Source organism: Xenopus laevis, chromosome 8S (genome assembly GCF_017654675.1).
Source record: "Xenopus laevis strain J_2021 chromosome 8S, Xenopus_laevis_v10.1, whole genome shotgun sequence".
Classification (NCBI taxonomy): Eukaryota; Metazoa; Chordata; class Amphibia; order Anura; family Pipidae; genus Xenopus; species Xenopus laevis.
The window spans coordinates 59597494-59611229 of NC_054386.1; the positions used below are offsets into that span (position 1 = coordinate 59597494).

At 38.4% G+C, this 13736-nt stretch overlaps 1 protein-coding gene across 5 annotated transcripts in view; it reads right to left on the reverse strand.

Annotated features, from left to right (window-relative positions):
* Window positions 1–5442: 5442 nt before the first annotated feature.
* ocrl.S (oculocerebrorenal syndrome of Lowe S homeolog) overlaps window positions 5443–13736 on the reverse strand; it is a 48065-nt gene continuing 39771 nt past the window's right edge. For all 5 annotated transcript variants that reach the window (XM_018232988.2, XM_018232989.2, XM_018232987.2 and 2 more), the window contains 4 exons: window positions 10827–10911; window positions 10519–10646; window positions 8321–8432; window positions 5443–8225 (listed from right to left, as the gene is read on the reverse strand). In XM_018232988.2, the coding sequence (XP_018088477.1) occupies window positions 8101–8225; window positions 8321–8432; window positions 10519–10646; window positions 10827–10911 (450 nt within the window). In that variant the 3' untranslated portion in view covers window positions 5443–8100. The remainder of the gene's footprint in view (window positions 8226–8320; window positions 8433–10518; window positions 10647–10826; window positions 10912–13736) is intronic.

The window sequence follows — 13736 nt, forward strand, 5'->3', positions numbered from 1 at the left end:
AATGTGCATCCATTCTATTCTTGATTACCTTCAGCTCCTAGAATCCTCTCAGAAACAATGGAGTTTTGGGTGGAATGCTGGGAGGGCTGTTATTGAAACTATCGAACCATTGCTGCAACAACTGTAACATAATTTGTCTGTGATCTTTAGGGTTGCCATCTGGCTGATATTACTCCGGCCTGGCCAGTAAAAATGCTGGCTCTAACAGTGGCCTACGATCAAAAGGCACCCAATCAAAATTTTCCACCCAGCCCGATCGACGAGCCCACTGATATCCAAGTCTTCTGCCGATCGGTCAGCTTGTCTACCATTAGCTTTTGTGTTGGTAATGAGCTCCTGTATCTAAACCCCCAGGAAGACTGCATTGAGCCAAGGAGCATGAGCCTAAGGGGCCTATTTATTATGCTGTGTAAAATAAAATTTGCGGGAAGTTGAGAAAGGTGTGTAAAATAAATGGTGAGCTTATGAAGGTGTGTGAGATTTTACACCATTATTTTACACTGCTTCAGAACTTTGTAAGTTCTGGCGGCAGTTGCTCAAGAAAAAATGCGTAAAGAAACGAAGCCATTTATACACTGCGATGTCTGGCGAATTATTGCACCGTCTTTTACACCACATAATAAATCTGCCCCTAAGAGTGAAATAGAATTAACTTTAGGCGTAATGGGTCTTTAAGACAGACAAAATAATGCTCTGACAAAATCATAAGGCTAAATGTATTTTTTATACTGCTCTGTATAAGGGTTTTAGAAAACATTTTCAGCACAGTATCAGACTCTCATTGTTGCATATTTATTTAATAACCACTCCTGAACAACTATTTGATATAAGGGATGAAGTGTACATTATAAGGAAAATGATATGCAGCTGAAATAGACTGCTCTGCCATAGAAGAAAACAACTTCTGGGATGTCATTCCCCTATAAGAAATCTGTTGGTTAAGAGAATAAAGGAGAACTTAACCCTCCTACCACCAAAGCCCCCTTAAACTTCCAGGCATAGCACCCCCTCTCCCTCCTCACAATGTGCTTTAGTGTAAAAAAAAAAAAAAAAAAAAAAAGGACATTTAAAAAATTCTGACCCTTAAATGCAGAAGTGCATCTGAGCTCCCGATCGCCATCTTCTGGCTCTTCGTATAGTCTTCGGGTCTTAGCAGGAATTTGCGTATGCGCAATTGAAGCAGATTCCTGACTTGGCAAAACCGTACATGCTCTGGCAGGCTTTGTCGGCAAAGAGACCCGAAGACAATATGCAGGAAGATGGTGACTGGGAGCTCCGATCCGCTTCTCTGCATTTAATAGTCAAAAATGTTTAAAGGTTTTTTTTTTTTTTAAATTAAGCACATTGTGGGGAGAGAGACGATGGGGAGCTTTTGGTAGGGGGGTTTAGTTTTCCTTTAACGCCTTGTTCAGATCTCCAATGTAGTGTATATGTGAATGCAGTCAAAAGAGCAGCTGGTATAAAATCAGGACAGGGCCCTGTATTAAGCGACCTGTAGAAAGCAGCTAGTAATTTTAAATGGTTCAACGTGGAAAAAGAAGTTAATTTCAGTAGTGCTCTAAACAGATCTCTCCAAGGTATTTTCTAATTGACTTTACATCTCATTTAAGATATGCTTAATGTCGTGGTGCAGATCCCATTCACTCATAGCTCTGAGAGTAACAAGGCAAGGAAATCCATCACTGTTCAGTAAGTGCTTCTAAGCCCAATCCTTTAAAGGGATTTTATCACGGAAAACACTTTTTAAATGCATCGGTTAATAATGCTGCTGCTGCAGCAGCAGCAGAATTCTGCACTGAAGCATGTATTAAAGAGCAAACTTTTTTTATATTTAATTTTGAACCTGACATGGGGCTAAACGTTCATTTTCCAGGTTCCCTTGGTCATGTGACTTGTTCTCTGAAACTTCAGTCACTCTACTGCTGCACCGCAAGTTGGGAGAGATATCCCCCTCCCTTTCCCACTGAGCAGCCGATCAACAGAACAGTGGGAAAGTAACTGTAGAACAGCTCCCTGACACAAGAGTACAGCTTCCTGGTAGATATGAAAATAGTACTCAGTAGTAAAAATCCAAGTCCTGCTTTGACTCCTCCAGTTGCATTTTTGGGATAAACAATATCTTATCTGAAAGCAGTTCCATTGTGAAGTGGTGGCCTTATTGTGAAAGCACAGAATCAGGCACAATAACCCGAGATGACTGTCTACACACCAATATTAAAGCTAAAAAATACATTGGTTAGTTCAAGATTAAAATTTTATATTGTAAAGTGAATTATTTGTAAGGTAAACAGTGTAATTTAGAAATAAAAACACCATAAAAAGCATAACAACCAGGGAAGTCCAACTGGAGGTCTGTCAGTTGGATGTGGCCCTCCAACATTTTTTAGAGCCCACAATCTCCATAGAGCGCTATTTATCAATAATATGGACCCACACACAAATTTAAATAGTAGCAGCCCAATGTTGGTAAGTGAGCCTGACAAAGTAAGGTACAGTGCTACAAAAGATGACATACTAGCATTCCAGGACATAAAAGTACTTTATTGATTGCACAGTTGTTTTGTTTCTTCAGTACATTTTCCAAATAAATTATTTCCTATATATAAAAATAAAACAGTGACTGAAAGATACAGAAGGAGTTACCTAGGCTGATTTACAGCAAGATACAGGAAGCCTGCACTAGAGTCTTTATGGACGGCGTACACAAGATGAAACCAGAAGCCCTACTGGAGTGTATAAAAAGGTGAAATAAAAACGTTCAAGGGAAATGGACTTCAAAATAAAAAGTGTTGCCATATACATGTAATAAAAAAAGGATTAAAGTAGTGTAGCTCTGGAAATATATTCATTTACTGCTGGAAAAAAAAAAACCTTTGGGTGTGTATGAATGTGTTTCCTGTCTGGCACAAAACTGCACACTGGCTTTACTTTATGGCCTGGGATTGAAGAAACACCTATAGAGCCAGAGCAAATATCTAGCATGTCACAAACAATTGCTACTCTACTACATTTACTGTATTGCAGACGTGAAAAGGTAGTGGACTAGATTGGCCCAGTTGGAAAAAATTACCTGATGAAGACCATGGCCCGCATCCCAACAGGTCTCCCTAAGGCCTCCAATCTGATTTTGCCCAGCATGCTGGTGGTAAAATTGGGTAAATGAACAGATCTTACAATGAATGGAAGTGGGTTACATTAAAGTAGCTATGAGTATGCCTTTGTAGCCGAGACTAACCCTGTATAATGAAAGTACCATAGAGGAATCAAGACATCAGCAATGGATCAACGGAGAGATGAAGAGTAAGATCCAGATCATACAAGAGGTTTATATTGAATTAGAGGATTTTCCTCATTCATTAATAACAGGATTTGTACTCGGTGGCTTAAAATAATAATGGCTTATGGACTTAATAATCAATAAACCACAACCTCTGTCCCACTGCTTGACAGTCATTGGTTATTTTAATGCATGGGGGGATGCTTGTAGTACATTTTATTCATTTCCAGAAAGGGGTGATAACTCTATTCAGAAATATATTTGTCTTCACTTGCTTGTGGGCAACAAAGAGGTATGACTGGAATTGGGAACTAAAGTGGATTTCCTTTGCAAGGTCATGCTTTAATGGGTCTGTGCATTAAACCACACAGCTAGAACTATTCCAATCCAGGACCAAACATACATGGTATCATTATAGGTCCTATGTAAAGTTGAATGAAAAAAACAAAACAAAAACATACAAGTACACACGTACATATCTAATAGTCCACATTAGCATATTCTACCGCTATTCCCTCACATTTTCCAGCAGAACACAGGAATACTTTGTTGCCATAGATTTATAAGAATATCTAAAGAATTGCTCCTGCTGGAACATACCATTTAAAGCCAAGTTTGGCCACAGCATACCTCTAAGACTGTCAGGCCATGTCCCTTCTAGCTTCTTGTAACTAGGGATACACCAAATCCAGGATTCAGTTCAGTATTTGGCCAGGATTTGGCATTTTTTAGCAGGATTCGAACAAATCCTTAATATGTGACTTTTCATCAAAAAAACCCACTGCGCACGGCTCTCTTTCTCCCTCCCCTCACCGTTTTGCATATGCAAATTAGGGTTCGTTCGAATCTTTACGACGGATTTGGCTGAATCCAAAGTAGTGAATTCGGTGCCTCCCTACTTGTAAGCGAAATGTAAACATACGTCCTTGAGAAATGTATGGCAACACATTGCAGAGAAGAAGGAAATGTGCAGAATATGCAAAGCATTGCTGGAATAGGAGTCTTGGCTGGATGGGAGATGCCTACTGTTTTTATGATAGTCAAGAAGCAATGCAGAGAAGAGCGATCACGAAGACAATAGAAACCAGTGACACTGTTAATAATGTACATTGGAAATTTGCTTGAAATTAAATTTGCTTTCAACCCCTTTTTTTGGCATTTTGTATATGGATAGGAATTGCTGGTGCTCTCCTAGTTCTTATACATTCATGAAAGCAAACAGAGATACGCCTAAAAAATCATTGGTTGTTTGAAAACATTGAACCATGCTGACTCCGCATACATGACATTTTTGGGGGCTTTCCTTCTCTCACACCTCTGACACATGTCGTGTACGATGCTAAAATAAACTCCAACATCTGCATTAGCCGTCTGTTTATTTACTACAATATCCAGATACACGTATGGGATCTGTTATCTGGAAACCCATTATCCAGAAAGCTCCAAAATACGGAAAGGCCGTCTCCCATAGACTCCATTATAATCAAATAATCCAAAAGTTTTAAAATGTTTTCCTTTTTCTCTGTAATAATAAAACAGTACCTTGTACTTGATCCAAACTAAGATATAATTAATCCTTTTTGGAAGCAAAACCAGCCTATTAGGTTTATTTAATGTTTACATGATTTTTTAGTAGACTTAGGACATGAAGATCCAAATTATGGAAAGACCACTTATCCCGAGCATTCTTGATAACAGATCCCATACTTGTACTAATTTTAGATGGTGTGGCGGTACCAGTCCTAAATGAAATGAATCATAAGCCTAACCAAATACTACCAGAATCAGGTTATTTCGAGTCGTTTGGAGCTTTCTGGATAACAGATCCCATACTTGGGTTCAAATACCATTTATCCAAAAAGTAATCAGTTTTAGATTTCCACCGTCTGCAATACCAATTACTAATGTTCTTTAATAAAAAAAGAGTCAGGTTGCAAAAGTTATTCCATTTAACTGGCACAGATCACCTTTGCTCTACACGAACAAGCACAAATACTGTGAATGAAATGAGTAAAAACCTTGAGCATTATTGGACCTGTATAAAAAAATGAACCCTACTAGCAACATGTGAAATGTCTAAAATGCCTTACACCTACGTGTAGCCCATACAGCACCAAAAGTACATGTCGAGTCTTGATTTAAATAATTAATAGGAGATGGCTTCATCTCTGTAATGAAGAATGTTTTATTATGGCTAGCAGCTTGAATATTACTTTAATATTACATATTGCCACATCATTCATGGCTGCATTTTATAGGTATAGCCGTTTCCCACAACATACTCAGGTCCAATGAGCCAATGGGAGCGCAAGTACATGCACAAAAAAACTAAATAGGCATTTTCCTAAATGAAAGAGTTTGTGTGTGCGTCATTTTTCACAATTAAAATACTTTTGACGCCAACGTATAATGATATAAATGGAAACATTATCTAAGCAAAATTCAAATTGGGCCATAGGTTGCAGATCTCTTAGTGTTCTCTTAGTGTTAGTGTATCACAACCCTGCTGCTGGCTGTATAAATAACCCAGAAATAAAATGGTGAGTGGAGAGCTCATGAGTACAGACCAAGGTATTTATTTTATGTAGTGTCTGACCTTTCTGAAGAATAAAAAACAGTTTAGTGAACTTAAGGCTAACTACACGTGGGGCAGTCAAAGGCGGACCAATAACTCAGAAAGGCTTGAGCATTTGTGTGTAGTGACTGCATTGTGACTATTTGCTGCCTAATTCAAGCCCTTATGCTTAAAACAACATGCTGTCGAATAAGAGAGTACATTGCAATACAAGCTTCTGCACAGTTTGCTAGCAATATACTCTCTTATGGAAAGTACACCGGGCCAATTGAGTTCTGCTCCCAGTGCAGTTATAGACAAACTATTTCATTCCAGGCACTGCAGAACTACAACTGCCAAATCTTACATTACCTTAGCTTATGAAAGAAAGCTGTCCTTTTGTTGGCACTTGGAAGCAGCAGACAAACTCCCATTCATTCGTGTACATCCCATTGTGCAACCTCTTAAATACAAAAGCACAGAGGCATCAAACGAAAAGCTCCTGCCTGTCTGAAATAAACAACCCATAGTCATTTCATGGCAGAGGATCCTCGGGTAATAGACTTTCCCTTTAAAGGAAAGTAACACCAAACAATTAAAGTGATTTAATGGAATGACAATATAATGCACTGTTGTCATGTAATAGTTAAATGGCTGTGTTTGCTTCAGAAACACAACTATAGTTTATATAAAGAAGCTGTTGTGTAGCCAAGGGGCAGCCATTCAAGCACAGGATAGACAGTAGTTAATAGATACGTTTTAAAGAATCCCGTTGTATACTACAGAACATATCTGTTATCGGCTGTTTAAGCTACACAGGAGCTTGTTAATATAAACTAGTAGGGATTCTGAATCAAATAATAAATCTAAAGGTGGTGTTTCCAACTTGTAAGTAATAACTCACCACATCAAGGAAGAGGCCCAGGTAGACCACCCTGAGTCCTAAACATGGGGAGCAGACAAATCGAAAATTCTTTGGAGCAGGCACTCAATAAAGGCAATCTTCCACCAGGCAGTTGAATCAAAGTGAAATGGGTTATTGTGTCCACAGCCTTACGCGCTTCGTGTTACAAACACTTAGTCATAGCGTAAGGCTGTGGACACAAACTATTTCTGAATTAAATACACCATTTTTACCAGGGCAGCACAACAATACATTATATTTTCATTCATTTTGAATGTTTTTAATATTTGTAACTACAGCTCCTTTAATAAGCTGATGAACATGTGTCTGTACAGGGATGTTATATGATGTTCACCTCCTTCCCATGCTTGCCACTGGGAATATTTACTTATTGAAAACAAGGAGTTCATTAAAATAGAAAAAACACAGTAAAGCTCATATGCAGAATATCATGGGTAAAGTGCTTGAATTTCTTGCATGTGAGCAGTAGCTTGTTTAATGCAATGCTACTAAAAACAGGACTTCCACCATTATAAGCATTTGCTGATGGCATCACTGATATATGCCATTGGATATGTTAGGTGCCCTTTAGTATCTGTAATATTCCCAGAATATTAATGTAATAATAGCAATGCCAGAATCCACTGAACACTGGTTGAAAAATGTAATTAACCTTTGACTTCTTTCTAAGGTGCTTTATGTTACCAACACAGCCCTCCCATCTGAAAGTATAAGAAAAACTATCCAAAAGCCCAGGGCAAGTAAAAAAGTATACCAACATAAAATTCTAGAAATTAAAAAAAAAAAAAAAAAATCACAGACCATGAACAGTCACTTGGAGAGTGACTATGGCTGCTAATCCCTGTGCAAAACTAAACATGTAAATCTTATGAGGCAGAATAAGAGGAAATGAATATTTTCCAATATACTATATACAATGAAATAAAATTTTTACAGGAAACAGCCACAGAGAGCTGTGACAATGGCACCACTGTTCAAGACTGACAAAAAGCGTGACAAGGAGGGCTGGGTTCATGGCTATTATACAAGGTGACTTGTGTTTCACAATGACGGCTACTATACAAGGTGACTTGTGTTCCACAGAGACAATAATGAAAGCATGGAAACAGATCAACACTTTGTACAAATAAACCAACAAGGAAGTGTGGTCCATTCTTTGGAGATCATTTTATACACTCCATGGGCCAAGCATAGGTACAGTACTAAAAACAACTGGTGTCGTTTTTTTCCTGTCCCTGCCATATATATCAGAACCATATGCAATGTTGCCAGTCATAGTCCTTTGGCTCTGTAGTGCCTACTTGTCTTAATCCTCCACAGCACGCCTTACAGTCCTCATATGGCTTACTCCTCGTCAACTGACAAAAGGAATCCCAGAATGAAATTTATTCCCCGTTGCCTTTCGCTCGGTGTCTGTTTCCCAATTAAGTTTGGTGGAGGTCGTAGCAGGAGGCTAGTAAAGACTGTAGCTGTTTAAAACAGAAAAGTGGAATGTAAATATGTAAGCCAGGTCATTGTGGTACGGAATACTTAAATAAAACAAATTCATATCCTAAGCCATTACCGATCATGTTGGCGCTCAGGTTGTTGTCTCCAGTGTACTTAAGCAGCTCTCTCAGAAATGCCATCAAATATCGGAAAACATTTCGATGACAACGTGACAGCTGAGAAATCACCTGTGCGTTAAAGATGGGAAACATTATGGACTGTGTCAAGATAAGGGCAAGTGTCAGTTGGAAGGAACTAAAAAGAGGTACCAGAGTATAAGGCATATTCAGTATCTTTAGCATATATGGCTGATGTTTGTTCCCCTACAGTGGAAACATGATGGCAATGTAATAGGTGCAGTGATGTGCAGATTAGGAAAACCCCAACCCGAACCCAAACCAAATCCATAAAACCTTAACCCACACCTGACCCTAATTAGCAGAATGTGCCATTGTAGGACCTGAATACAACTGGTACCCATGTCTCCTTGCTCTGTATCCAGTATTTTTCTGTGTGCCTCTTTGGGAGCAGAGGAAACGTGTACTTCCCCAGTCTGACCCACATCCAACCCTAACCCTAATGGTTGTCCAAATTTCAACTCAAACCTGGCCAACTGGTGGTAAATCCTCGGGTCACCAATGGTTTTTGGATCAATCTACACATCGCTAAAAACATGCACTAAGATCTGAAGGAATGATGTTGATTACTACATTTGAAGGAGAGTTTAAACTATTATTACATTATCCATGCAGGTAAAAACATTGAAACGTAGCTGTGAAGTCCTTTATGTAAATAAATAGCTTGATGCCAGTGAAAAATATCAGAAGATTATGCCCCAATGTGCCATGGATTATAAGAGCTCCAACATCTCTCTAAAGCAATAAAACATATATTGCTTACAATGCAACTTGGTAAAAAATGTCAGTCCTCTAGGTATTCCTTGCCGATCCCTTCACAGTCCCTCAGCTGTAAAAAAAGTCCAGAGCAAATATATACGTATTCCCTAGGGAATATATATAAGGAGATCAGCGCCTGTGGCAACAGAAATTAGAAACAAATATAGCGTAATACGTTTCAAATAAAGGGAATTACACCCTGTGCATATACAAAAAAGTTTTTTTTTAAAAAGTGTGCTCCCCTTTTCTTTGAGCAGCTATTAGTTAGAGAAGGAGAGAGAAAATTGGATCCAAGTGAATGTAAGAACAAAAAGTGACCTTCCTTGTATAAAGAAGGTGCAATCCGATAGTGGAGCGCCTCCACACTATGTATAAAATGCCTACTTACAAACCACTACTGTGGCGTCGTGCATATCAAAAGATTTCTTTCTGGTCCCTCCAGCTCACCGCTCCTGCCAGACTCCGGATTAGAAATAGGAACTGAGGATAGTGTAATACCGCTTTTATTAAAACATAATTAAAAACAAGTAAAATATACACTCACATTTACCCTCCTTGGGTAATACGCATTCAGTCCCAACAAAGTTTGAGTGTGCTCCCTCGGGGCGGTCCTGCCAATTCTTTCGAGTTCCCCTGTGGTGCCTCTCCTGGGTCCAAAGCGTACCCCAAGGAGAGGCACCACAGGGGAACTCGAAAGAATTGGCAGGACCGCCCAGAGGGAGCACACTCAAACTTTGTTGGGACTGAATGCGTATTACCCAAGGAGGGTAAATGTGAGTGTATATTTTACTTGTTTTTAATTATGTTTTAATAAAAGCGGTATTACACTATCCTCAGTTCCTATTTCTAATCCGGAGTCTGGCAGGAGCGGTGAGCTGGAGGGACCAGAAAGAAATCTTTTGATATGCACGACGCCACAGTAGTGGTTTGTAAGTAGGCATTTTATACATAGTGTGGAGGCGCTCCACTATCGGATTGCACCTTCTTTATACAAGGAAGGTCACTTTTTGTTCTTACATTCACTTGGATCCAATTTTCTCTCTCCTTCTCTAACTAATAGCTGCTCAAAGAAAAGGGGAGCACACTTTTTAAAAAAAACCTTTTAAAAACCTTTTTTGTATATGCACAGGGTGTAATTCCCTTTATTTGAAACGTATTACGCTATATTTGTTTCTAATTTCTGTTGCCACAGGCGCTGATCTCCTTATATATATTCCCTAGGGAATACGTATATATCTCTCTAAAGCAACAGGTTTATTTCTTGATAACATCTGCACATATATAAAATATTATTGATAAAAACAAATGGAGAGAATATGTTTAGCTAATGATTTCATAACAAAAAACTATTATGGTATAATAACTATAATGCTTATACCTGTCGACATAGTCGAGTATCATGGGAGCAGTCAATACATCTCTGATACAGCTCGTAGCAAATGACTGGTTCTGGCAATGCTTCCAAAAAGATCAGTAATGCTTCTGCAACAGAATGGTTACTACCAGCTAAAGTAAAGAGTTAAGGTTGACTGTCATACTTGTACATTAAATAATATTACTATACGGTGTCCCCTCGACAGCATGTTTTTTTAGCTTCATATTATATTTCTTAATTTATGTTGAAGGACTGAACACAAAGAACCAATTCTTTGCAACATAACCGATTCACCAGCCTGTTAAGGATACGGATTGTCTCAGGAATGCTCGTATCTAAACAGTCAATAATCTGCTGCAACTCCTCTTGTTTTCCTGGGGTTTGAAAGAGATCCTCCTGTAAAACAGCAAAAAGAAAGTGAAAAATGTACACACACATATATTTAACATACATTTAGTTTCCCTTATACAGATTGTTGTCTATAAAGGGTAAGCTTGCTATTTGCAACATCATCTACAGTACTCTACAAATCTGCATTTATCTATAAGAGACATCTTCCAGTTTATAGGCACTCCTTAGGCTGCAGATCTGCTCAGTGTGCATTTATATAAGATAGAGATTTCTTTTCATTGTATAAGCATTCTCTATAGGCTGTTTCAAAAGAGCAGGACTCTCTCTTTATATTGTAACTGAATGAAATGACTAACTATAAATAGCTTTAAAAAGCAGAAAGAGGAATTCCATTTAAGATTTTGAGAATATAGCCTCCCTATCAGTCTCATTACCCATTAAATAATTTTAAATAACCATCTGTACTTGTGCTTGTCGAAATCATTTACTTAATTTTCCTGCATGGGGTGGTTTACTAAAGCACTTTTGTCTTGTTTAATATATATACCTTGGTAGCTAAAGCCAATGTAAATAAAGCTAATGTTAACCGATTAACTGGCCCCTCTGAACAAAATCAGCAGCTTACTGGCCTTTTTCTATTGGATGAAGGTCTGGGTATTAGGCTGGCCACTCCATAACGTCAATCTTGTTGCACAGGAATCAAAATGTTACTCATTTACTGGTGTGTTTGGGGTCATTGTCTTGTTGAAACACCTATTTCCTCTTCGGCATAAGGCAACATGACCTCTTCAAGTATTTTGATATATTGAAAGTGATCCATGATAAATAGGCCCATCAGCATACACAGTTGCTGGGGGATTTGATTATAAAAGCACTACAAACTTATAATGCTCATAAATAGTGTAGGACTCGCGTACAATGAGCGGCCTTTACATGGCTCGTGAGCTTACATATTTTGGCCAAAGTGTGGTACTAACACCTAATTTTTTTGTAAAAAATATTTTTAAAGGCAAACTATGCACTGGCAATTTTTCTTTTTTTTTTGTGTACAAATATTGGCTTTATATCATCTATAGCAGATAGTCAACTCCAGAATGTGGTGTTTATAGCAGCTGGTCATGCCACAGCGTGAGTTAGACCGAGCGCTGGCAATATTTTTTCTGTGTTTTGTTTACAAATTTTAGCCAAATATTGCCTATAGCTGCCATTCAGCCTTTAAAACAGGGAATCATTTTCAGATGTATTTTAATCAGCTGGGGCTACTAGAGCTCCTGAGCTAAGGAGAAGTGCACAGTTTGTGCCGTACAGTTTAGAATATGCCGTACAGTTTTGGTCTCTATCACTCAAATAGGACATTATTGTATTAGAGAGGGTACAGAGAAGGGCAACTAAGATGATAAAAGAAAAAAAATCTTAGCTATGAGGAAAGACTGGCTAAATTGGGGATGTTCACGCTGGAGAAGAGGTGCTTAACGGGTGATATGATAACTATGTATAAATATTTAAGGGGATTGTATAATAATCTCTCTAATGCTTTATTTAGCAGTAGGTCTTTCCAGCTTACACAAGGTCACCCATTCTGATTAGAAGAAAAGAGGTTCCGCCTAAATATTCGGAAGGGGTTTTTTACAGTGAGAGCTGTGGAGATGTGGAATTCTCTACCTGAATCAGTTGTACAGGCTGATACATTAGATAGCTTTAAGAAGGGGTTGGATTGCTTTTTAGCAAGTGAGGGAATACAGGGTTATGGGAGATAGCTCATAGTACAAGTTGATCCAGGGACTAGTCCAATTGCCATTTTATAGTCAGGAAGGAATTTTTCCCCATCTGAGGCACATTGGAGAGGCTTCAGATGTTTTTTTTTGCCTTCCTCTGGATCAACTAGCAATTAGGCAGATAAATAAAAAAATAAATAAAAGATTGAACTTGATGGACGTGTTTCTTTTTTCAACCTTACTTACTATGTTACAATGAGGGGCCTTGACCTGGCACATGATCTTACATATTTTGGCCAAAGTGTGGTACTAACACCAATTTTTCTCTTTTTTAGGCCCAATAGCATAGTATGAGAAACATCCCTATATCACACTTGTGCCACCATGCTTCAATGTCTTCACAGTGTATTGTGACTTAAATAAAGTGTTTGGGGGTCGTCTAACAAACTGTCTGCAGCCCCTAGATCCAAAATGAACAATCCTGCTTTCATTCATCCTTGAAATAGTGCACCATTTATCTTTAGGCCAGTGTGTTCTTTAACAAACTAACCACTTCAGCACGTCTTGTATTCAACAATGCCACTTTGCGGGGGCTTCTTGCCGATAGCTTGGCTTCACATGGGCGTCTTCTAATTGTAACAGTACTCACAGGTAACTTTAGACCTTCGTTGATCTTCATGGAGCTGATCATTGGACAAGTCTTTGCCATTTTGGCTATTCTACTCCATTTGAATGGTAGTTTTCCATTTTCTTCCAAGTCTTACAGGTTTTGGTTGATATTTTAAAGCATTTGAGATCATTTTAGCTGACCAGCCTATCATTTTCTGCACTTCTTTACATGTTTTCCCCTCTCCAATCTATGTTTTAATCAAAGTACACTGTTCTTCTGAATGTGTGAAATAACCCATTTTACTCAGATTTTCAGAGAGAAATGCACTATAAACGGCACGCTCAACATTTGCTGTAATTGACATCTGTTTTTTTACAGAATAAATGACCTTTACTAATTGAACTCCACACTGCTATTATTTGTAACAATCTATTATGATTTTGAACACTGCTATTATTTGGAACAATCCTCAATTAATGTTTCAATCACACAGAATCAGCAACATGCATGTCATGACTGTTGGGGTTTTCTATACTACACCTACT